This window comes from Macrosteles quadrilineatus, unplaced genomic scaffold, assembly GCF_028750875.1.
Source record: "Macrosteles quadrilineatus isolate MER2022 unplaced genomic scaffold, UCM_ALF_1.0 Scaffold_9__3_contigs__length_116548681, whole genome shotgun sequence".
Classification (NCBI taxonomy): domain Eukaryota; kingdom Metazoa; phylum Arthropoda; class Insecta; order Hemiptera; family Cicadellidae; genus Macrosteles; species Macrosteles quadrilineatus.
In genome coordinates, this window is record NW_026542602.1 from 23,567,510 (window position 1) to 23,594,800 (window position 27,291).

At 32.9% G+C, this 27,291-nt stretch overlaps 1 protein-coding gene across 1 annotated transcript; it reads right to left on the bottom strand.

Moving 5' to 3' along the window:
* Window positions 1-928: 928 nt before the first annotated feature.
* Window positions 929-27,007, bottom strand: LOC129004127 (metabotropic glutamate receptor 2-like). Its single transcript, XM_054432561.1, has 16 exons — window positions 25,244-27,007; window positions 24,190-24,332; window positions 21,761-21,931; window positions 19,873-20,017; window positions 16,863-17,114; window positions 13,667-13,853; window positions 11,440-11,534; window positions 11,034-11,183; window positions 9,837-9,970; window positions 9,146-9,296; window positions 6,747-6,921; window positions 5,932-6,094; window positions 5,188-5,401; window positions 4,666-4,817; window positions 2,922-3,072; window positions 929-1,380 (listed from the first exon to the last, which is right to left on the bottom strand). The coding sequence occupies exons 1-16, from the start codon at window positions 26,709-26,711 to the stop codon at window positions 989-991; spliced, it is 4,143 nt and encodes a 1,380-aa protein (XP_054288536.1). The 5' UTR covers window positions 26,712-27,007; the 3' UTR covers window positions 929-988.
* Between the last annotated feature and the right edge of the window lie 284 nt (window positions 27,008-27,291).

Sequence of the window (27,291 nt, forward strand, 5' to 3'; positions counted from 1 at the left end):
CCTGAGACTTTCCATCTTATCTTGCTGAAAATCTTAGGCAATTTCGTAAATTTACTAAATATGTAACATTTACTGGGTATCACTTATATTCGTAAAAGAAATCACAATTTTTACTTTTGACTCCAGCCAGGCTTGGAAAATAATGTATACCTGAATTAAAAAAAACCTACAATACCTACATTTAAGAAATTATTAAATTATAAACAATAAATGTTTTAATTGAAAGTAATTAACTCGATACTGCACGACATTATTAATTATCTCTAGATATTGCACCATCATTAAGCATTAATGTTATTCGAAGTAACATTTGGGTATTTTAGAGCAGTATAAATATGGTCACTTCCTAAGGGACCAACGAATTGTGAAACTGAATATTTTACAACTTCCTCCAAGGACCTTCATTTGTTACTTCATAATATAAAAGATGTAACGTAGCTTAACATATTGAATCATAATAAACAAAATAATCTTTAATCTAAAAAGATTTATTTTCATAAATATTGTTAAATAAAATATTGTATTTTTTGTAGTACATCAGTCATTGAAAACGTTAATAAGATGAAAATAAAGCTACATTTAAAAAAATAGTCACAATTATAGTGTTTTTTTTTATTATTATATAAAAGACTCGCGTTATTTAATTTATACATTATATGTATATTAATTGAAAGTAATTTTAAAGATATGATAAAATGTATACTTATATATCAGGCTATATGTCCATTTATCAATCTTTCCTACTTTATTTATGAATACACAATTTGTAAAAAACAACTTTTCTTCAGTTTTCATCAATTTGAAATTTAATGCTTAGTAGTGAGCTTTTTTCCCCGTTTCTGTTTCTTATAAAATCGCTAGGTCTCAAGGAATTTAAATAAAAACTTAATAAACAACGTATATTTACTATATATACACAATATCACACAACAATAGGGGTTTTGCTCTTTGGTTTGATTTTGTAACGGCGTCGCCGTCGGGCCTTCTGCTAGAGAGCCGGGTCACACGAGTGAGGTCCGTTCTCCACCAATGAGGACAGAGAGTTTGGTGGTTTGTTGTCAACCAATGACGACAGAGAGTTTGGTGGTTTGTTGTCAACCAATGAGGACAGAGAGTTTGGTGGTTTGTTGTCAACCAATGATGACAGAGAGTTTGGAGGCCGTGCCTCTACCAATGAGGATAGAGAGTTTTGAGGACAACTGTCAACCAACGAGGATATAGTGTTTACCGCATTGTTGACCTTGGTCAAAGTTGGGGATTTGTTGTTGGGGATCGCTGAAGGCATCAACGTCTGCGTTGACCTGCTGAACGTTGGCACCTTCTCCTTCTTGACCTTTTTGGCTTCTTCGTTGATTTCTAGAGCTATGCACTCCTTTTCTGCTGTAAAACACAAAATAGTTAATGCCAAAAGATAAGTTACAAGAAAATAGTCAAATAACATCTGTATTGTCTTTAAGCATCGCACTTGGCATTATCGAGGTTATTAATTAGTAATTACACAACCATGCTTAATATCTCTGGAACCAAAACGTTGCTTATTCATTTTAACTACACCATTTGTTTTGTTATTTAGGATGGTTTTTCTCAAATCTATTGATCATAATCAGGTGCTTTACTAAATACATCATGTTTACTTTTTAGTTATAACATTTTAGTTAGTAAGACAATATTTACTTACGCGGTTATTTTGTTAATTAATCAAAAAATCTGAGACCAATTTAAGGTATTTGAATACATCTTAAAAATTGTTCTTTATACGATAGTCCTCGAATGCATATTAGTAAATCATTAATTTTAATTAATTAAAACTACTAGCATTTTAAAGGACAACTAAGTTACTACTTAGTGTTTAAATGGGTTTAAAGTAATTAACTCCAAGTCTTATTAACCTGATGACTTTGGCTTACTGCCAGTAGTAAGTCTTCTAACTCTCAAAAGCTTTAACTGACACATAAAAATGCATTATAACTAGAATGTCGCCTTTGATATTGATCTTGCTACATTCTCTTTAAAAGGATTTTTTTAGAGCTTCGAATATGAGTCCATAATTGGGTTTTCCATAAATAGCTTTTTCTCACACAATACTCTCCTCAACTTTTTAATAACGTTGTAATTGAACTTTCGATATTTTGGTCAGAATAACGAATTTAATGGCTCCAAAAATAATAACCTTATTGATTCAGCCTGTTTCAGGCAAAGGGCGAAAATTGTATAACAAAAAGTAGGCAATTAGTAACATTATGTGATTATTCTTAGGTAGCAATACAGATTTTGGAAAACATATAAGCCTTGTAATTTAAAATGGAATTTTATAGTAAAACTAAACATTTTATAAACCAAACTGTTATCTTAGTTTATAACTTTAATAAGAACCTCATTTTAATACAAACTATAAAATTTATAACTGATGGGGAAAAAGAACTTGGTGACCACAGGTGACAATGTTTTCACTTACTGATGGGATTTATACGAAAGCAATTTGATATGGTTACATTGCAATATAAGTTTTCATGATAGATGTCAAAATCCCAGTAGTTGTATTTAGTTAACAGTAAAGGATTTAAACAAAATTGTAAGCAAATGTTCAACAACGCTCTTTACGAAATAAACAAAAAACAAATTCTTTATTAATATATACTACTTTAAAAATTGCAGCTTTTTGTTATAATTTAATTATTATATAATATAATATTATTTAAGTAACATATAGTACTTAAACTATATTATAGTAATGGGACCAAGTGTATCAGAATGTTTACACAAAGACATTTTTTTAATCAAGTTAGCCTTTACCTATTGTCAGTTAACACAAAAGAAGAAACTCTTATACAACCGTATTATAGTATTTCCTTTGAAAGTTAAACGTATATTAGCTCGATATGATTACAAATTGAAACAAAAATGCAGGACTGTATATTTACCAAGGACTTGAGCAAAAGGTTGGTGTGTGTGAGTGACAGGTGCCACCCCTACCATAACACTGGCCGTGGTGCCGCTTTTGAACAGGCCGTGTCTGCTGGGCATCATGGACTGGCGGACATTACGTTCTGGGCGTATCAGGATTATGTATAACTGTGAAATAAGTAAAGAACTTAAGTAATATACATTATGAGACAAGTTTTAATCTTAAATTTTAGACAGAAATAAACATAAACAGTATTGTTTATCGTACTTCAAGTTTACATAATATTATTTAATTAATTTCACCTTAAGTTGGACAGCGTGAGCTGACCTGGTACGAAAGGACAGTTAAGATGTAATCCAGTTTTGAGTAATCAGTAAATGAGTTCTGCTATTATTTTTTTCGTTGCATTTTACAATTTCCTAGCACATATTAGTAACAACTTATATTAATTTGCCTTCGTTGATATTCTTAGTACAATTTTCTGCTAGGATATGTTTCCTCGTACAATTAGTTAAAAAACAGTTACAAATTATGGTAATAAGAGATTTTTTCGAGGTTTTAGCGTAAAAATACAATTATCTTTGAACTTTTTTTAGGAATTAGTAACATTTATATTAACGCTCTTAAAGATTGTATTGTTTACGCTAGGAGTGCTAATCAAATTGGCAAGGCAATGTACAAGTTATTGCTGTGACACATAGGGAAATTTCTTGATACTACTATCGTTAAACGTGATTTAAGTTTATAAATGTGTCCCAATATTTGGATGGTGGGCATTATATTTTATATGTTGAAACATGAATACAAGTTCACCCTTTTAATTTAATTTGATTTAAACTTGAGGCTAAATGTTACAATATATCACCTAAATGTTTCGAATCACGATCGATATACTTCAGTAAACAATTGCCAGTTACTTTAGACGCAAATGAGAGAACAGCTTAAAACCGACGAACGAAAGTAACGTGTCTAACAGTGCTTTACAAAACCTTTTTCGAAACTCTTTTGACTTTCCCTGCTACTTATTGGCTGTCAGTATCAGACCACTATACCTTTAGGAATCGTATTTGGTTTTAAAGTTCATTACAAAGTTGTTTATGCCAGAGGTTACAGGATTGCATAAAGAAGGCTAAACTTTTGATTTATTGTTAGTAATATTGTTACCCCAAAAACCATTTCAATTTCTATTTGAAAGACAAAATACTCCCACCATAGAAAATCTGCAGACCTAAAAAAATTCTATTTGAATGATTTGATTTTCTCCAAAAACCTCCTCAAAAATATAAAATTTATTCAATTAGAAATAAAATAAGGTTTGATGGGTAATACGGTTTGCTTTTACAGGGAAAGTGATAAAGAGTATTTTAGTAAGATTTTAATGGATTAGTATAAAATGGAAAAATAAATAAACATATGTTTACTTATTTGTACCTAATTTCATCAAAATATATTCCAGTCATTATGTCAGTGGATTATTATGTCATAATAATTATATAATGTATGAACTTGAATGGATTTTGTCTTTGGCCTCTGGGGACCTCAACACACAAAGAATTGTCTAAAACGGTCTCACCATAAGAACTTCGGTAATATATTATTTCCAATTATAGTATTTTTGTATTATTATTATTACCGATGGTTTATTATTATGGTATATTCATTTTTTTACGCTACAAAAAGGTTGATTAAGACCGGATTTTGAAAATGCGATGAGCATCATGTAAACCTCTATTTATCATTATGCTATCGAGTATGCAAACCTTGGGAGAGAAGAGGCAGACCAGGGTGACACTGGCAGATAGGCTGATAGTAACGGACATTGACGTGATCCTCAGTGGCATGTGATGACCAGTGCCGAAGTAGAGCGGCACGAATGCCAACCAGATAACACACGTTGTGTACATCGTGAAACCTGTTGGAAATAGTTACAAACGCTATCAGTCAAGATACAAGATTATCTGTACAATGTAAAAGATTCAAGATTAAACTCTAGCTCCATAAAAATAATAGCTCTTTAACTTTTAATAACATTTTTGATCTAGGAAACTATTATTTTATCAATTAGGCCCACTACTTTTATATTGGTCAAGAGAAAAGTGTATATACACTTAGTCTTAACCAACTTTAAAGTTTAAAAAATATAAACATTTTTTTAACATGTTTTGAACACTTCAGTTAGGAATCCTCACATATATTTTCCCTTTTTCATAAGTAATACATGCACACTATCTTATAGGTTAGTATAACATTATTGTAAAAAAATATACGTTGAACTATCTTACCGATGTGTTTACTCTCATTGAACGCCTCCGGTATATTTCTCGTAAGCACAGCGTAAACCGTGCACACCAGTATAAGGAGGATTGGATACCCAAACGCTATCATGTATGAAGCGTTAACATATGAGTAACAAACCAGTAGGTTGTCCTCTCTGGTGGGATAGTGGTGAATAGCTCTTGGCGGGGATACCACCATCCACACTCCATTGATTATTACCTATAAAAATATCCTTAATGTTTTAAGAGTCACCAAATATAAATGCCGTTTCTCTAGGCTTTGAAATGCATATCATTAGTTTTTAAGCTTGGATAAGTATATCGGTTTCCCTTGTATACAGGAACACTCATACATAAATTCTTGTTACATTCTTCTACTATCGAGGATTGAAATTGAATTGTGTTTCTTTTCTTGTTAACTACCATATCTACTTTTTTAACTTTGATCAGTAGTTTCATCATTAGTAGGCCTAATAACTTTGTTAAACATGTATTATATTTTTTTATTAATTGAGCAATTTTCGTTTAAATTGGCGTCCAAATTATGTGCCAGTATCAATATCACTTATCTTCTAGCTTCGAGTGGTCAGGATAATTTCAACCTAGGACATAGGTAAAATGCCCCCCAAACAGGATTATTTAGCTCTTTAAAAAATAATATACTAACTAGGAACAAACGAGTTGATTTAATTCACCAGTGTTGTGTTGTTCCCAATGAAAATTACTAAGGTTTGTAGCAGGTTAACTGACCTGAATAGATACGAGGCCACTGCAGATGAAGATTTGTGACCTTGGAGAAATAAAGCTTGGTCTCTTCGTGGTGCGTTTGCCAGCGTTGAAGATGCGAGATATGCGATTGGTCTTTGTAAAAAGAGCAGCGTATACAACAGTAAAGCAGAACCCCGTCCCGAATCTGTATTGTGAAAAATTATGTCAATTTGAGACATGTGTCATTTAATGATAGTAAGAAAACATTATTCTGTAGAATGTGTTTGATAAAAATAAGGCAGCGTAAAAGCAATCATTCTTGCCATAACCACTCGGGCTTGGTGTTAGAAAAAATAATATTAGAATAAAAGAAATATGATTATTCGTAGGGGTAAACGGGATAACTTCTATAAATAAAAACTTAACTTTGGTCCATTTACAAAGTTATGACTTATGTAGTAAGAAACTATTGTCTAATCATGAAATTGCACAAACTAAGAAACTACGTGACCTTTGCATTAATAAATTAAAGCACGATTAAAAGGATGCAGCTCGGGCATGCAAACCATTTAGGGGCTTAAAGGATTAGTGTATGGATGATTCCACAAAACCTTTGTGGCAATATCGCTGACATATATTGTAGTAAGTTACATCAAGTAACAAAGTTGAAACATTAAATAAGGATATACCGCGTAATACTCTAATATTTAAATTTGTTGTAGAGTGTTTTCTTTTCATCAAATATCAGATTTACTTTTAAAATCCCTTATAAAAATGCCAAAAGATATTTTAAAAATTTTAATTCAACGGTTTTACAGAACATATAACATTATATTTAAATAAACACTAAAACTAACCTCTGTACACCACAAACGACGTCGGTAGGCCGCAATACCAACACGAATGTAACGGAGTAGCAGAGCAGTATACCAGACAACAGTACGTAGCTTAGCTCTCGACCTGCTGCCTTAACTACTGGTGTGTTGTTGTGACGTACAAACACTCCAGCAACCAACAGTGTTATGATGATACCTTGGGTAGAAACATATTGTATTACGATACAGACAGTGTGCTATAGTAACGGAGTAGCAGAGCAGTATACCAGACAACAGTACGTAGCTTAGCTCTCGACCAGCTGCCTAAACTAATGGTGTGTTGTTGTGTCGTACAAACACTCCAGCAACCAACAGTGTTATGATGATACCTTGGGTAGAAACATATTGTATTATGATACAGACAGTGTGCCATAGTAACGGAGTAGCAGAGCAGTATTCCAGACAACAGAACGTAGCAAAGCTACAGCGACCTGCTGCCTTAACTACTGGTGTGTTGTTGTGACGTACAAACACTCCAGCAACCAACAGTGTTATGATGATACCTTGGGTAGAAACAAATTGTATTACGATACAGACAGTGTGCCATAGTAACGGAGTAGCAGAGCAGTATTCCAGACAACAGAACGTAGCAAAGCTACAGCGACCTGCTGCCTTCACCACTGGTGCGTTGCTGTGTCGTACAAACACTCCAGCAACCAACAGTGTTATGATGATACCTTGGGTAGAAACATATTGTATTACGATACAGACAGTGTGCCATAGTAACGGAGTAGCAGAGCAGTATTCCAGACAACAGAACGTAGCAAAGCTACAGCGACCTGCTGCCTTCACCACTGGTGCGTTGCTGTGTCGTACAAACACTCCAGCAACCAACAGTGTTATGATGATACCTTGGGTAGAAACATATTGTATTATGATACAGACAGTGTGCCATAGTAACGGAGTAGCAGAGCAGTATTCCAGACAACAGAACGTAGCAAAGCTACAGCGACCTGCTGCCTTAACTACTGGTGTGTTGTTGTGACGTACAAACACTCCAGCAACCAACATTGTTATGATGATACCTTGGGTAGAAACATATTGTATTACGATACAGACAGTGTGCCATAGTAACGGAGTAGCAGAGCAGTATTCCAGACAACAGAACGTAGCAAAGCTACAGCGACCTGCTGCCTTCACCAATGGTGCGTTGCTGTGTCGTACAAACACTCCAGCAACCAACAGTGTTATGATGATACCTTGGGTAGAAACATATTGTATTATGATACAGAATACCAGAATTTTGGATTTTGTCAACCAGGGCCTAGGAGGAGTACCTTTGACACCTGGAGCATGGGAGAAGAAACCTTCTCATCGTGGGGCTCTCTTTTGGGACCTCTCCGTCCAACTTCAGCGGCCCTCCAGTGATCTGACCTGAATAACCCATGGACTAATACCGTCGAACCGCAAGTTCTTGTTTATTGTTTATGTTTTACCAGACAGTGTGCTATGGTAACGAAGTAGCAGACCGGTAAACCAGGGAACAGTACGTAGCAAAATGTAGCGGACTACTAATGCTTCAGAAAAAGTGTTAGGAAGATATATTTAAAGAATAATCGTTTCGTTTTAAGGTAATGACAGTATACGAGAGATACATAGTGGAGTACAATATTATACACATAGCTGGCTTGAATTTTGAAATAAATTCCCCGAATTTTAAGATCAAATTGAAACAAATCAGAAACGTAAAATATGTTTGCATAATGTTTAACTTGATCAAATATACCTCAATCCAATTCCTGTATCAAATTTACTACCAACACCGGCTTTAATATCTTCATAGTTTAAAATGTAGCTTTTCTGTAATAGTAGGGCTAGAATATAGTATGTACTAGTTAAGAGTTCTTTATCAGACAAATTTAGTGAGTATTTGTTGACTTGATTTAACACAATTAGGCTGGAAGCGTCAATCGATCCAGAGCTGGCTTTCTAATTGGACTTTTATTGCCAATGTCCATTTTATCGGATGACAATTCCAAATTAATGTCTCTAGATTACTTGGCACCTTTTAGTGAAATTTTGCAATGTATTTAAAACTCGTTTTTCTTTTACAGTCCTTAAAAGGGAATTTAAGTATAGCAACGTTACTGAACTACAACCTATGTTAGAAAAATAGTAATTAATAAAAAATACATTCACATATTAACTCCACAATTTGGTTAATAGGACGACTCCCAAAACAACCAGAACTTGGAAATCTTATGCACGAATAAAAAAAATACATTCAACAATTTATTTTCCTTTATTATCATAAGATCCTTAAATATGCACAAAGAAAATCCCTCTATTTGATTGTAAACAACACAACAAATGTAGTTATAATTTAGATACATATTATTTATAAAACTCTTACTAGAATACATGATTTAATCGTTACCCACCTGTGGCAGAAAAACACATCGCTCCGATTGCCCAGGCACTCTCTACTTTGAGGAAGACCTCAGGTATATCTAGACATCGCTGCTTGGGAGCGTCGGGCACAGTACCTGCCGGACACATCTGACACTTGGTCTCGTCCAGTGGGTGTCTAATCTGTTCAAAATTGTAAAATTGTTATCATTTTTAACATGAAATTTACACTTTATCAGACCAAAATAAAAAGAAAATAGTACCAAACGTCACTTGACAATACTAAATATAAACAAATCAACACTACAGTCGGATAAAATAACACGATTTAATAAGCCTGAAATAAAGTCCCAATGATGTAACCACTTTTAGTTTGGAGCATAAAATTACCTCAAGACAGTTCTTAGAAATGAATACATTTTTCATGCCAACTATAAAATGGAAATAACGGATGAAACTAGTATGCTTGTCAATACAAATTTAAATTATTCGTAGTTGTGTATTTTTACTACCTTTTTTACTTGTATTATTTTAAGTATATGATAGGCCTACAAATTTATGTATGAAGTCCTCCTACAATTTTGTATATCAACCCTAAGCCCTAGTTTGAGCATCCGATCACAGCTAGCCCAATAGCTCAAAGTTCTTGTAATGTAACTGTATTGACCCATAGTCAAATAGTACTCTACATGTGTTTCAAACTAATACGTATTCACAACTTGCCTGATATTGCGTACAGTTGAAGCAATGCCAGCAGCAGCTTTCTCCCTCCACATATTGCTTTGCTTGTCCAAGCTCACAAGGGAGACTACATACTGACTCTGGTGCTGAAGGCCGACCCAGTCGGAACTGCACGTCTGCGATTAAGCAAAGTCACAGTAACAGCAACGATCTATGAGTCTTTTTTATGAAGGTTGCCTAGCTAAATAAATTAATGTGTCCATTATGGGAGCACACGACGTCACAAGAGGTCATTATTATGACTCTTTAAGCATGGTTGCAACCAAACCTATAAACTAATAGATTATTTTGTTCCATAATGTACAGTATTTAATTTTACAGCTGTTAAAAACCTAATATTGTATAGACAAGCCATACTTAATAGTTATTAAGTTTACAGTACATTATGCCATTACATTAGCTAAATAAAACTGTATTTTACAACACGATATAATGGGATACTAAAGCCTTAACAACATTTGTATTAGCGATTTATACAATGATTTGTAAGAAACGAAAAGGTTTGACATTCAAATTCTTCATCTAAATACTTACGAAAACACCATTTTTCTCATAGGGAAATTAAGTTTCACATAAAACAATTAACTGTAATTTTCATTTAAGCAGAAAAGTATTACTGCACAAAATTAATAAATGATCTTTTAAAGTGTAAGAAACTGAAATAACCGTCAAATAACTTATACCGAGTAATTCCATGAAAACATCATAGATGACTTGATACAAATGTTTGCCCAACTTGATGGTCGTGCTGTTTACTAATATGTAGCCTACTAATGTATACCACCTGAGCAAACACGTATTGGCCCTGTGGCATGAGACGAAACCGGCCAGTTGGATCGTTTAAACCGTGTATTTGCAGAGAACTATCTAGTATCTATTACGAGCACAATACACAAAGACTCTATAATTTGTCTATTTAATATATATAATAGCTACGCAGGCAATCCGGTTACACTTTAATACAAGAATGTTCAAAAGGTAGTCACAATAGTATTTCGAAATGGGAATCAATAGGTTTTCTCATTAAAAATTATTTCCGCCCCCGCTAACCTCAAACGAATGAAAATATACTAATATCGCGATTATTTAAAAATTTTCTTCCACCCGTCTTTTAAGTACGCTACCAACCAGAGGATTTTGGTGTGACGGTCAACCAATAAATTTATCAATAAAATTTACCTGACATATTGAGGGTTAGTTCTCCTTCGATATATTCTCCGACCTTCAGCCACTGATAATGTCCTTTTTTGATCTGTTTGAAGTGGATTATATTGTAGCGTGCAGGACCATCTCCGTTGGCGTCAAACCTAAACTTGTCTCCTGACAAACCTGTAACAACATAGTTTATTTTACAAAATATAAATATAAATAACGGCTCAATGATAATGAAAAAAGTCATAAATTCAATTTACCTAACCTAAACAGGGACAATTTCATTTTACTATTGATTTTTCTATAAATACTAATAATAGGCCAATGTCCATAATTATTACAATCCTAACTGAAGACTATCAGAATATATTATTGGTATAAGAAGAAATGATTATACAAAGAGCATTATTTTAAGAAATGACAACTCAATTACCTTCAAAGTTAACCTTCCTAAGGTACTTGAGTAGGTCTGGACCCTTCGTTGGGCGCATATGTTCGCACAGCCCTTGTTTGTTGAAGCAAAGTTCACTGAAAAGTTAGTTTATATTTAGAATTATGACTTTAAAATATTTATAGTAAGAAAAAGTTAATATGCTGGAGAATTTTACGCACGAATTGAACGCATTGAATGTTTCTATAGTTATATTAAAACACCACATTGTATTTAATGAAGTTATATCCTCTATCTGACCTAAAATAGCAGTTCATCACTGAGGTATTTATATGTCAGGTATAAAACAACCGTGAATCATTTTAATATATTAATATTTTAATATTTAGATCGCAAAGTACGTCATTGCTGCCCGAGAACTGTAGATATCCACGCGAAGTTTTAGCTGAGTGCGGACATACAGAGTGGCAATTTTTTTTTGTGGTGGCAATACCCACAAAATCTTTCCTACCACCATAATGAACTTATAATAACACATATATTCACTTTTAAGGTGTACTAGCAGTTACCCGCGGCGCGTTGTTGCGCTAACAACTAGTATTTTTACTGTAATGTTATTTCTTACTGGTTGTTAACTAACGTACCAGGTCCGTGACTGTGGTTGGTCTATAAACGACAACTGGGAAATCAGCTGATTTAGCTAGCGAGAATGATCCATTCCCGCTCTAGAGCGGCAATGGGCTACAGTATATTGTTTACAAATACAATGTGATAGGAATGTGATTTTTTGTAGGAATTGTTTTTTCTATGCTTGTCTGTGATTAGATATGTTATCGTATTCACAGCGTAGTCATAAATAGTCCACTAGCTGATAAACAATTTTATACAGCAGTTTTTTTTTTGTTTTTTACTCAAACAACTACAATCAAATGGTTATTGCAAGCAAAAAATTTTGAGTTTTAAGGTAAAAAACATGGAGTCCAGCTAGATAGACGAATGGGAAAAGTTAAAAACAAATACAGCGAAGAGAAATATTTCATGAATTAGCTAGTTAACGTTTCATAATCAGTACAAAGATATGAGTTTTTATGGGAAACTATTTAATAAACTAAATAAAAATTATGAATTATAATTCCTTTACTCAAACGTGTTTAATATTCTTTGTACAAAGGTTAGCCTATTTCGGAGTTTGAAATCCATAATCAGGCTTGATGCATACACGATAATACACTAATGAGATATTTTGATGTCAGAAAAACGATCTGCGATTTCATTAAAATATTTTAACTAACATAGAATAACACATTAAACAAGATTGATGTTAGCGTTTCAATTAACTCGTACTCAAATATTCTAGATGGATTGGACACATTAATTATCCTTCATTGACAGCTTTCATCCACTAACGATCAACTGTGAATGTAATGCCATTCAAAAGGATATTGATATCATTCTATTGCAATACACTGTAATTAAACTAGTGATTGCGCTATTGTCTGATAGTATGATCTACTGTAATATAACCAGAACTATCCATCTCACTCCTCAGTTGCTATAACTACATAACTGCTTTAGCTTAATTGCTTGTAAATAATTGCCTTCACTTGTTTCATAAATTGCATTTTTACAAACGTGCGAGAAGGTTCGTAGGATTAATAGTATTATAGTTCCATTATGACTTAAGATTCACGTTAAAATTGTTTCGTGACGTAATTTTACCTCTGAAAGCAAATTACGCTTGGAGATGTTGTCCACTGCTGTTACGAAACAAAATTTAGTAGGCTTCAATCATAGATTGACGGTCAATTGATGATATATATTAAAAATATATTATATATTAAAAATTTCATTGGTTAAAAGTAATTTTGACAACATTACGAACTGGATCGTCACTTGTAGCCTATAAACACAATTTGACTACTAGTTAATTTGCAAGTCGATCCTTAAACAATGGTTACAAAATATACAAGCACACACATGCATATTATATGTATGTATTAACACAGAATCTAAGCACTGTAAGTGCACAAAGCATTCAACAAAATCTTACTTATGTTACCAAAAATTCATTATATGTTATTTACTAGGACATTAAAAAATAGTTGCAATAGTATCTGTATAGGCCCCTTCATGAAAACATTAGTAAACTGAAGTAGTTAACTAAATGCAAATCTATTAAAACAAATGTTTTGTCTCACGGGCAAGACAATCTATATTTAGATTTATAATTTAAATAAAAAATTTGATGAAACCAGCATCGAAGAAATACCTGTGCATGTCTCTCAGAGCCACAGCGAATGCCATGACGGCGTCGCTGACGAACTGTAGCTGGTTCTCAAACACTGTGTTGTCCGCCGTGAGTCGCTCCAGTCCTGTACAGTTGTGGGAGTGTCGTTGGTTGTAGGGGGTCCGGGGACTGTTGGGGTAGCGGCATTGAAAGTGGTGCTCCCAGAACTCTAACAACACATATGGAGAACAATCAGCTGATCAGTTACAGCTATTGTTAGATGAGTGATCATGTTGCTTACCTAGTAATCAGAACTAGTCATAACCTCTAAGAGAGGTTATGTTTTTGTTTATAACCACTCATTGGCACCCAAATACAATCAGTATAATCAGCTGATTGGTGTCCGGTAAAACTCATAATATTATAGTAGTACGCAATGAAACCCCAAGCCGGTGGCAAACAGCTGTTTTCTGGACTAAATCCTTGCGTGAGAAGTTCGTCAAAATAGTGTAGTGTGGCGTAAAGTCGTTTTGGGGTAGTGTTAGGGCGCATTTGTAACCTAATAGTTGAGATTGTCCAGGGTCAGGTGCTGACTGTGATGAGTTAAGCCTATTACTATGCTATTAATGCTATTAATGCTATTACACGCCACTTATAAACAAATTATAGCTACACAAAACAACGATAAATGCACAAATTCAAGTTAAAATCATGCTAACACGATCCGTCATAGCGACACAAAACAACGATAAATGCACAAATTTAAGATACAACCATAATAACACGATCCGTATTGGGGGTTATGTTTACACAAACTGAAATAGTAAATAAATTTACTCAATTCGTGTCATTAAATTTAAAAATAAATAACAGCAATTAAACTATACAGGTGATCAAAATGTAAACAATTATTTTCTTCATAAGAATAACGTGGGAACTTTCAAAGCCACTGGGGCATAGCCCAAGGGACTTTTTCAAAAATGTAAGGCTAGTTTGCAAATCAACGTGACCTGTTCTTTCCAATGAGACGTCAATGGATAAAATCGGTTAAGAAATGGCGGAGGAGTTCAACCGACAAAGTTCCATGTAGCGTATTAATTATATAGATATGCAGGTTTTATACTAAGATGGAATAAGGGGGGCGTCACCAAGGAAGCCCTGGAATGAAACCTTCGGTATATAAGAGTGGAAATGCCTTTATATACATTGAGAAAGAAACTGATAGAAGAGGTAAATGGCACGTAAGATCAGGAAATGTATAAAAAGTAAGTTGGAGATGTTCAGTAGAACCCCTATGCTTCTACAAGAGGATTCTACAAGGAGGATTCTACAAGATTAAGCAAAGTAAAAAAGTTGGTTTGATCCTGAGTAATTTCAGTAGCTTTTTGATGGTTCAAAACTTGACCAAAATGTCCTTGATTATTGAGAATGTTATGGAAAAGTTCTAGCCAAAGAACCATGTGATCTTTGAACAAGTTTATCGTTCATTCCTTATGGATCAGCTGAAGACGAATTTATTGTTAGTTCCATCCGGTTCCACTGGGATCGTGTTTTGTCTACAGTTTTTATTATTTTTATTTCAGTTATTTAAAACCTCGTTTAACCAAAAAAAACAAAAACGATTTAATCATAAACAATGTCTTATCCCCTAGTTATATAACCAAACAGTTAAGTACATATAATGAAATTTCATTAAAATAATATAAACTAAATTTCGGCAATACTAGTGCTCAGTGTCACCAATATGAACCAATAAATATTTTACGAAAATATTTACCACCTTTATATGAGCAAATCTAGTTAACTATGTAAGTAAGTTTTAAGGGATTTTTTTCAAATTGTAGTTTACAACTAAACAATATCCTCTTTAAACCCCTATTAACGTTTAATCTAATTATATGGGTAGGTAATATTTTTTTAATACTCTAATTATTTACAAAACTACATAAAGACGTCGGTAAAAACGTAAACAACCAGTGTATGATGGCTGGTTTTACTAAAAATGCACAAAGCGTGTTTCATTCGTGGAAAACGTCTGTAACAAGGCTACAATGTCGTGGTTTCTTGTCAATGTTTACTTTACTGCAATCAAAGTAAAGCAAGGGAAAAGGTTTCTGTGGAAAGTGGTTAATACATCAAAGCTGCTACATTTAGCAGATGTCGAATAAACGCATTCAAATTAAATGTAACTCTAAGCTTTTGCTTTTGCCGTTAAAACATCTGAGGCGTTAAGATTTAGTTAAATCATTGAGGGACCTGTTTGGTTTGAAATATCCAGTAATTAAACCTGAACCAGGGTCTATATAATCTTAATTTGTATATAGTTAATCTTTAATCTTTAGGTTTTTGTCTGGGTTCATAGATTATTATTGACTTATATGTATTTCCAGAGAGGCTTTTATAATTACACATTCAAGGTACACACTCGTACCTTACATGTTTTTAAAATTCTATATTTTCATTGTCCCACCAGATACAGCTGTAAACATGCTATTACGGTTTACAAATGGAAAAACTGTAGTAGATTTTGTCCAATTATTGGATGCGTCCTTAACCTATTGAGCCATAAACCTAATAACGTTGAAGGAAATCTCTCTATGTATCTAAATCTACGTTCATTCATAAATGTTGGTCTATTTGAAAAAATATTTAATTAAAGAAAATATACGACAAGTTTTGCAAACTTGGCGAGGCCAAGATTTTTTTTTGTACAATTACAAATTTCAAGAAAAGATTAATCAAAATTATCAAACTTCCACGGTTAATGTGGTGTTTTTTCTATAACTTAGTTTTTTATGTTTTATACAGTATGTGGCATAAAATCACAATATAAAACATATTTTGGTGCAAATACTATTTAATACAATATGTTCCCATTCAATATTAGTTGATTTTACGAAAAAATTTTAGAAAAATTTGTAAAATTGTATTGTTACATTCAAAAATATATTTGTAAGTTAATATATAAGCTCTAGTCTTATTATCATGTTACATTCTTCAGAACTATTTATAAGATTTGCATCATTCCAATGACATAAAATGGACAAAGGATATATCCAGTGGTCAAAATCAAAGTAACTTCTTTCGACTATAACATATAACTATAAATACTCTTCTACACCGTGATTCATGATCTTACAAAACTTAACCAAACACCACTTCCTAATTACTTGCAAGATAGTAAAATATTAACAAATGCATATTCAAAAAGATGCAATTGGAAAAAAAGAAAACTGACCGACAAACCAAGGGTTTCTCCTGTTGTTCTCCACTGTGAGGTTGAGGAAGTATCTGTCAAAGCCTAGGACAGGGTTAGCCTGAGGTTGTACACTAAGGGTCCCCTCCACCTCAGCTTCACTGCCTTGCCAAACCAAGGACCTCGCTGACCATCCGTCGCTGCCAATCCAGGAGAAGCTACCCGTGGCGTTACAACGACGGACAGCTTTCATCAGAGCAGCCACCTCTTGGTCTGACCCGAAGATAATTGCTCCTAACAAAAGAATAAATATTTTTAGGTCTGCATTTGTGCACAATAATTGTCAATATCCAATAATCGTTGCTTTTGGCTGAACACTTGTCGATGGGCAAAAAATCAGCTTTTTACAAATTTTTTCCTTCAACCGGTGTTTTACGACACAGGTTTACTGGGCTAAAAAGAATTTCGGTGTTGAGGTTTCGTCAGCATTTTGTTTTAGGATTAAAAAGAAGTTGAAAGATTTTTCACTTATGATTTGTAGTTTCAATTTATTTTTCTGACTGATTGTTAGTACTATTTAATGTGATTTGTTCCCGAAAATACACAAATCCTATTTATTTATTCTGCTTTCTAAAAAACTCTAAACCATTTAGTATAAAGAATTCTCAATGCATATATTTAATTAACTTAAATAGGGTAAATGGACAAAACGCAAAAAAGGAGTAATAACTATTTACATAATTCTATAGAACATGGCTGGTGGAAACGGTTTATGATATTTTGTTCAATATCCTATTGTTGGTGGAGTTATTAAACTACAACTGTTATTGCTCGTGGTGAGAGCTGTGAGTACAGAAGCAAAAATAAACGAGGTATTTGGATGGCTCAGGTCCACTGTATGTTTCCATTTCACATCGGAAACATTCAATATAGCTTTCCGTCTAAACTAAAATGTTGTCCGTATTTCTACAAAATTAAGTTATAACCGGTTGAATATAGTCATATTTTACTGCTTGCTAAGAGTGTTTGTTGGAGATTACTTCTTACCAATGCAGCCTACTTTAAATGTTAATGATTGTGACTGTTAGAGAAACATATTACAAAATTACCATGCTTGAGGTACCTTTGTGGAATGGAATTTCCATAATGCTTACGTTATCTGGTGTGGCTTCCTCGTAAAATTGTTTTTCTCCTTTTGTAAATGTGTAATTAGTATGTAGAGTAATAGTTATTACAACCGTGTTGGATTGTAGATTGTTGAATATGGACTGATTTTAACTCGTTCCGCACAGGGTTCGCCTATTTGGGGAAGATCCATTCTTTTTTAGAACTACTGTATTGTAATTCTTGTTTCATGGAATAAATTATGTTTAATTTTGATTTGGTTTTGAAAGGACCTATGGCCTAGCACGTAAAAATATATTCATATTTGAAATACATCTAGCATAAGTAGATTCATGCAGCAAATTGTTTACCATCGGAGAAGAAGTTATTAAAAATGAAATATAATTGATTATGATATTTTCCATTAAACGCCTACGATACTTTTCGTATTTAAACTACACTAATATAGAGAAAGGCAAAATAATGATTTAATATAACAAAACAATATACATATATAAAGTATAAATAAAAAATGCTGATAGTGTTTTATAACTGCACGCAGTTAACAGTTTCATGCATTTGAAAACCTTAAAATTTCAAATTTGGTTTTAAATGCAATTCTTCTAAAGAAAATATTGCATTAAAAGTTATAATCTATCAGAGGGGTTGTTGCAATAAATGGGAAAGTTGGACAAATGCAGTGCAAATGAAAAGAAGCTAACGACGTCCTATTGAGATGACGGCGTGAAATGTGTTTCAAGACCACCAGAGACTTATAATTAAAGTGCTTGCAAATGTAACTAGTCTTACATTTAGTTTGTTTTCAACGTTGTACAGACTTTCAAGGCGTTAATTATATATAATAGTCAGGTATTAGGTGTACAGTAATTAATTCTACAATTAATACAAAAAATAAACTATTCACACACTTGTAACAAAAAAGTTCTATATTTCGTCATTAGCCTTCTTCAGGAACAAACTAAACAAATAAAAATGTTTACCGGTCTGCATCAGATGGTTTGACAAAAATACATATAGTTTATAAAGAAGTAAAAAATAAAATTTGTATAACAAACATGAAAGAAAATAATTCTACAATTATAAATTGTGGGCCTATAATGCCTATGCGTGGAATGTATCCAGCAAAGCTAGGGGTGAGCTAGTACAGTCCAAGGGTAAAGTGTACCGATGAATACAAACTGTATTCATTGAGTTTACTGATCAAAAGAAATACTAGGATCTGAACGCACGGCATCGTTGAATTGGGCCCGAAGTCCGTAGCACCGATTCACCAATCTAGCTAGTCACAGATCCAATTATTTTCTAATTAAAATAGCTTGTTTTACAAAAAAATCTTCATACTCTCAAATGTTATTTAATGCAATCCTTTAAAATATTATGGTTAATATATGTATGGTCGAAACATAAAAGACCGTAATACACATTCATTGTATTCATATGTCGGTATACAACTTGAATATGGGTTATGCATTCAAACGTTCTTTATAAAACCGTTCTTTATAAAAGTTTATACTAAAGTTTATTAATAGCTACTCATGTGAAAAGTCATTTACTACTCTTACACCCAAGCAAACATACAATTTTAGAATGCCCGTTTATTACGGTTGGTTACTCATCACATTATAGAATAATATAAAAACTCTCAATTCACACGCTTCGTACAAATAAGAGTTTAAAATCATATAACTTAAAACAAGTTTCATATACTAATAGTGTACATGCTAATGAATACAAAGTGACAAAACATTGAACTGAAATTTTGCCATATGGATACAAACATCGGTAGATGGTGAGCTGGCAACATTTTAATTCGTTTCGTGTTGCATTATAATAATAATATTCCAAATTCCTTAGTTTACTCTGTGAAGATTATAAAAAATGTTTGTAGAATAGGTTATACAGCATATGGCAAAATATTGACACCTACCTCTTGCCCTTGGCTTAGTGAGCAGTCTGTGCACTATGCTGTCGTAAGCAGTGTCCTCAGCGACGCCGGAATCCTTGACTAATTTCTCTTTCACTGCGATGCAGATCTCGTATTTTGCTAGCAAATCCTCAAGTTCTTCGAACGCCTAAATCATTGATTTGAAAGAATATTAGTTTAAATAAGGCTAAAATATGCCTATAAATGTGTCAATTCTATTGAAAAACGAAACATACGCAAACCTACAAGTTTTTTTAACTGGCTTAAACAGTTTATGGGTTTTTCCATACTACAAATAATGGTAGTTGGTTGCGAAATTGTTATGTAGAGTAGCACAGACAAATAGCATTGCCTGAACTAATTTACCTTGCTTAAAGATTTTCATAAAACTGGAAACCGAAATTAAAAATGTTTTCATTAATTACCACGCAATTTATAAACATTAAAACTTTTAATTTTTTGAAAACCGGACCTTTTTTGACCAAACCACACTTGATCTTAAACGTCAATAGCAACCTAAATTCTTAAGATACAATTTAATATTTGTTGGTAAGTAAAACTATTCCACTCATTAATATTTTTTTACTTCCAGGACCAAATATTCAAAATCATATGTATTTGATGTTATTGTATAAAAAGTGTTTTGAATGACTAGAATCTTTTTCATGGAAACACTAGGAGTATGTATATGCATTTTACATGATGTCTTAAGACAGGTTTGGTTTAACCTTAACCCCGTTAAGAAATATTGTATTGAAAGGATGAAATGAGAAATGAACCAACCTCATTTAATGTACATGCAAAAATGAATCATGTTGTAGTAAGCCTGATATGTTAATTGTGTCCATTTTTGCGTTATATTTCACAGAATAAGTTAATATCTGCTAGATTTCATAAAGTTGGTTAAATGAAATATAATCCAATTAACAAAGTAGTATTAAATATTTTAATCCGTAAGAAACTGCTGTAATTTCTAAGAAGCAACAAAGTAAAAACTAACAGAGATTAACTGTGTTCTTATGCAAGTAGGGAGAAAGTCGAGATATTATTGTAATACTCCTGAGAATTCATTAGCATGCGTAAACAGATATTCCTATGCAAAACACGCTCGCCTGAACTCTCGCTGAACACGTGCCGCAGTTTTGTGAATAATGTCATTAAACTTACTTTCCTCATTTAAAATTACTAAGTTGAACTTAATAGAAATTCTGCTATTGAATGTTTTGTCAACCGCGTCATATTATTGAATAGAGTTGATTTGTATGATTATTTTATATTTAATTTAATAGAAAACAACCAAAAGGATATTTTTTTCTGCAAAAAGTATGTGCACTTCTTATTACCATACATAGATATTGTCTGTGACATCATTTACTACATTAAAGTGCGTCCCTTGAAAAAATCTGTTGTATGACTTTTAATATACCTAAAAAAGCCAAAACAAATAGCTCTCTTATATAGTCACCCTCTTATATAGCTTCACAAAAAGAACCGTGCCATTGTTCGTAGTAATTTAGTAATATATATCTTAAACAAAATTGTTAAAACATGCTGCCAAATAAATCGTTAATCAATTACATTATTGAATGTGTATATTGTAATTTATTTAGGAAATAATCTGTTGGTAAAATATTTATTCGTTTAAAACTAATACTTTAGACGACGAGTCATCATGCTTGATAACACATTGTCTACCAGATTGTTAGTCATAAGAGTTCAACGAATTGTCTTTGATAAATCTATGTCTTATAAATATCTTAAAGCTATTGGAATTAATATTAAGATTTATAACTACACTATTTATTACGTTTTTTTACATCTTTTTTACCTACAGTGTATAATTTGTTGTAGACATATCGTCCATTGAGGTTAAGTTGGTAGTTCTCCCTACCTTTATGCCGTAGTTGGACTCCTCATATATGATTGAGACGTAGCTCCAGCCTAGTCTCCGTACGATCTCCACCATTGCTTTGACCTGGTGATGGTCTGAGGGAATAGTCCTGGTGAAGTACTCAAACCTTTGTTTGTTGCTCAGCTCCGGGGAAGTAGAGAAGAATGATACCTAAATATGACATTAGGTTAACAAATGCATTTACAAGTATTGGTAGTGAGTAAAATAAATGTGATGATGGTAAAATAAATACTCAGGTAATCTATAGATAAAAAAAATAGTTAGACGACGTATGAAATAAAGACAATAATAATTGTATAGTCATGCTTTCAAATGTCCGTTGGCATTATAGTATAGGTAGAGTACAAAATACGCTGTTTTAGGCTGTTTTAACTTTTGTTTCCTTGTTAGGCATTAACTTATCTAATCTTACTTCCTGACTAGTTGGGTAGCTGAGTGGTTGAACTGCTCACCTATCGAAAGGTCATTGATTCGATTCTGAGAAAAATCTGAAACTGGACCCAGCTATTCCTGATCATTGGGCTTTTAATGATTAATCACGACCGATGAAGCATATGATCTTAGTAAATAACAAAGCTACACAGATCAAGTCACAATATTCTACACTCATCTTTTACTCATATTTGGTTGAAGTACGCACTTATGTGGCGTCCCCATCTCATAATGATAATGATAATGGTAAAAAATGATCCACACCAAATTAATGTATATTAACAAACCAACCAAACACAAAATGTTTTGAAACTATTTTATGTACCAATTTAATTATGTTTTTAACAATGGCCTTGTATGAAATGCATAGTGAATAATTCCTATTATTATTATTCAAACTTTGCCTACAAGCTTTAGAAAATGCTCAGAATACCTTGGTTTCGTATTTTTGGTATGATACCACTGTGAACTAACTACTTGAAATTTATAACAAAAGTATATAATTAGCTGTAGGAGCAAAGTTAATTAAGGTTAATTAACTAAAAACATCATTACTAAGTTGAAGGCTGTCATAGCCAAGATGTACCAATATTTCATATGACACACAACGACAATCAGTTTCACAGTACAGTAGTAACAAATTACATATGATGTAATATTCAAAGACCAAAAATACATACATATAAACAGATAGAGTTCAGTTGGTACCCTTATATAGATCTAAATTTTAAAATGCATTACCCTAAACCTCTTTACATTTACGTTTTCGTAGAAAGAATGTTAAAGAAAATTGGATTGGCTCGAAGAACGGGTGATAATAGCAACGGGCTTATTTTCCATCATAAATAGGCCGATGTAAAAATATAAAATGTAAAAATATGTAAAAATGTAAAAATGTAAAAATTTTAAATATAAAAGTATTTTTGACAATGGTTAGTCGATTAAACAGTTTAAGAATATAGTTTAGTTTTTTTTATATAACTTTACTTTCGTCTACCATCAGAACAAAACATATTTATTTGTCTGTTTTTTTACCACATAAAACCGAAGGTTGTCTGCAGTTTTATTGAATGGGAGCGATTATTTCAAGTGATAAGTGCAGTTCAGAGTCTGGTGCCATCATAAATATTATCTGACCGTCAAAACAAACTTCTAGTTTTGGAAGCTGTCCAAAACCATAACGATAGTAAATTTTGCACCTTGTCAATGGAACTGTGATCTCCATTAACTGGGAGGATTTCGTACAAAGGTTCCAGTTTGCAATTTTAGTTCATGTTATGATAATATTTTCACTTATTTAAAAAAAAAAAAAAAAAACATTCGTTCGTTAACAAGTTAAGAAAGATATTGTGTTCAATAACACTTTTTGTCCAAAAAAATGATTAAAATTAGGAATTAATCCTATAGGAAAATTGAGAATTTTAAAAAACATTTTTAAGAAGATTTACCACTTGAAGATTTTGCTGACGATGGGGAAATACAGGGTGGTCGTGAATATAATTTGGATACTAAACTAATTTATATACGCTTAAATTACCATACAAATTCAGCTACTATGTAACATTATAAACATCCAATCAAATACTTGTGATTATATTATAGCATAATGCTATATTGTATAATGTATATAATATATTGTATAATGCTATAATATAATCACAAGTATTTGATTGGATGTTTATAATGTTACATAGTAGCTGAATTTGTATGGTAACTTAATCTATATAAATTAGTTTAGTATCCAAATGATTGAATAACAAATTCACGTAAACTTTTATATCATGTCTTTACTATAAATAAGAGTATGTCATTCGACTGTTTTGCAGTAGGAATTTATATACTCTGAATGGCATGAAACGTTTAACTGTTGGTAAATGATGCATAATTTATAGAACATTATATTTACAAAATTAAAATGATTAATAAAAAAAATCTTTAAATGTTTCTCTCTTACGAGAATGTGTATTTTCCTTTACCTGAGGTATTTTGAAGAGTCTGAGAAGGTTGGCCACCTGTATGGATGTCACACTCGATGCTGCCCCTACGACTCCTGAGATTACTTTCCGGATTTGAGTTTTGTTGCAGTGGTACTCAGCATCGTCTATATTGCTGATGGAACCTGTAAAATAGAAATCATCAGTAACACAAGGTGATCTCGAAAATGTGTACGATGCTAGGGAGAAATGTGATGTAGGTTTGAATGGTGTAGGGTCTTATTATCTATTGTCAATAATCAATTGAGATTATGATGGATTATAGGTGCGTATTTTAACCCATATATGAGTTTATGATAAGTATAGGCTGATAAGTATAGTATTGGTGTGGATGGTACGTGTGGCATTGTTACTGGCTAGGATCAGCTGTTTAAGTAGCCAGGATAATTTGTTTAGAGCACAAAATGATAAGCTGGACAGCTGGGTCCAAATGTTAAAAAAGCTACTGAATTTTCTCAGGATTGATCCCACAACCTTTGATAGTCAGGCAAGTACTATATAATTTTTAAAGAAATTATGCAATTCATACATAGGTACAACTATGTAGGCCTATTAGAAAACTCTCAACTTAAACTATGAAATGTTTAATGTTTTTGGGTTAACTTTTTATCAGCCACTGTAGAGTGATGTTTTCGTAGGTCCTTCCCTTCTAAATGATCCTAAATGACTTGAAAGATTGTATCACTATATACGGTCAGCTTCTATTTAGAAAAAATGTTAATGTAGCCCTGAAGTACCAAAAGGGTTTTAGACTTTTAGTTTGGAAAATTACTGCATGTGTATCCGCATGGTGTAAAGACTTAAAGCTTACTAGAAAATGTTTAAATACCTGCTATTAAGCAATCCAATTAATTGGATTGCTTAATATCAGGTATTTAAACCTTTTCTAATATTATTTGGCAATCTGGAGGCTAACAACTACAATGAACTTAAAACTTAGATAGTAAAATGTAAAAAAATTAATAAAATACGTAGCCTACTATAGTATTATCTAAGGAAAGCCTAGTTATTACATGTTATATTCGTTAATCCTTACCTTTAATAAAATCCACAGCCATTTCTAGTCCGTACGTATCTTTATCACAGTCATCAAGAATATGAGCTCCAATAGAGAACGGATATCGAGGGTCATTGTTTATGACATCCAGAGTGTAAAGCATTGTCTCCAAGGCTTGAATCCCTCCTTGAGGCATTATAGGGCCACATGTTACAGAATCTTCACGTTCGTGAACCATCATCAATCCTCCCAATATAAGGTCCCCGGGAGTTTCAGCAGCAAGCTTTACTGGCCAGGGATCATTAGAGGCAGAGGGTTTTGCCAGAGAAGTAGGTGGCGTAGGAAAAGAAGTTCTTCGGGGGGATGGAGTAAACGATCTAGATACAAAGGATGAAGAATTGGTGTCTGACGAAAAAATTCTCTTATATGTATTCGATGACGAAGCTTTGTCAAACGGGACGTTTTGCGATCTAAAGCTACGTATTGAAAATATAGTGGTTGGTTTTGATGTCGTGAAATTGGCATACGTATAATGTTCTGCACTTGACAAAGGCGATTGAGTTGGCTTTATGTTAAATGTTTGAAAAGTACTGACTAAAGTCCCTTCTGTATTTGGGCTAAGCGTTGGTTCTGAATTGTTTGTATTATCATCTGACTGCAGTTTTTCAATATGCTTCTTTGAATTGTTTAGATATTTATTGAAAGGTGTTTCACCTAATTCACTAATATTTTCTTTTAAAATCTGTTTATCACTTAATAAACCATTATTCGTATCATTGTTGGTAGTTGAATTTTGGCTTTTAACGAAATTCATTGAATATTTTCTCCTTCTTGTAAGTTCTCTAAATTTTCTTGAGTGATTTAATGGTGAGGTCACATTTGAAGTTACTACGGTTTCATCTTGTTTCATAATTGTTTTAAGGGCATCTAAAGCTGATACGTTTTTTCTCCTCGATGGTTTGTTTAAATGTTCATCGTCCAATGTCGAGGCAAACTCATACTTCTTAGATATTGATTCCAAGCTGTTAGGTTGAATTGAGAAGTGTTCTTTGGCATCAAAGTTTCCCCTTGACTCCAAAATTTGTGTAGGCACTTTTGAATTTCTATAAGCTACGTCATAATTGATCCTCTTATTTGTATAATATTGTTCCATGCTATCCCTTGCATTAATCGTGTTATTTTGCACCTCTAAACTTTCGTTGAACAGCCTACGATTGGTCACATGAGAGACCATGCTCGTTACAGAAGTATGAGTGCTCAACGTTTCGAATGTTTCTGGAACAAAGTTGGCTCTTTGTTCTGGTTTGTAATCCGCGCCGAGTTTGTCCGCAGGGTTTTCACTCTCTGTTACACTAACGATTGTTGGAATAGGAGCAGAGGTGATTGCACCATAGTGGGCTGTGGTGTGTGGTTTTGTAAACGGTGAGTTTTGAGAGTCCACTTTGACGCCGGTCACGACCATCCTTTGATAGATTAATATCAGAGTTAAGCCTGTAGCTACATCCATATCTGTGATGAATTATTTTCACTTGGTTTCCTGAAACAGAATTTATCCAGGCTTAAATCTCGACATCAGCTTTGATCAAAGTACATGTAATTGTGGGAAAATTTGAGATTGGATCACTTTACGTTTGATATTTGCAAATAAAACCCTTCACTTTTAGTTGGAATGATATTATTGTTTATTCCAATCATAAGCCTGAAATGACATTTAAATTTCATAAAGCAATATAGTTTCAGAGTTAAATCAAATAAAAAATATAGTAAAGATAGTATTTCAATCCTATTTATCTTTACCCATTGTCACCCCCCTCAAAAAAAAAAAAAAAAAAAAAAAAAAAATTAAAGAACAGCAGTCTAGCACATCACTAATGATAACCAACAATACACTATAAGCCAATAAACAGGTACCAATATGCTATAAGCCAATGTAGTAGACGAAGTGTGGAACCTAAATGTTACAGGTCATTTTGAAAAATACTCTTATTACATGCATTATAGCTGACGTTGTACGAAACAAAGGATAAAAACATATTTATAATGAAATCAAACATTTATATGAACCAAACTACAAAAATATCGTTTGT

What these genes read in the sequence shown, in the direction of transcription:
- LOC129004127 (XM_054432561.1), bottom strand. Translation starts at nt 26,711, where the DNA reads ATGGATGTAGCTACAGGCTTAACTCTGATATTAATCTATCAAAGGATG. An exon ending in GAGAAACCCTTGGTTTGTCG is followed by an intron (nt 13,854 to 16,862) that starts GTCAGTTTTCTT and finishes ATGTGTTGTTAG; the next exon opens with AGTTCTGGGAGCACCACTTT. An exon ending in GTCGTTTGTGGTGTACAGAG is followed by an intron (nt 6,095 to 6,746) that starts GTTAGTTTTAGT and finishes TTCACAATACAG; the next exon opens with ATTCGGGACGGGGTTCTGCT.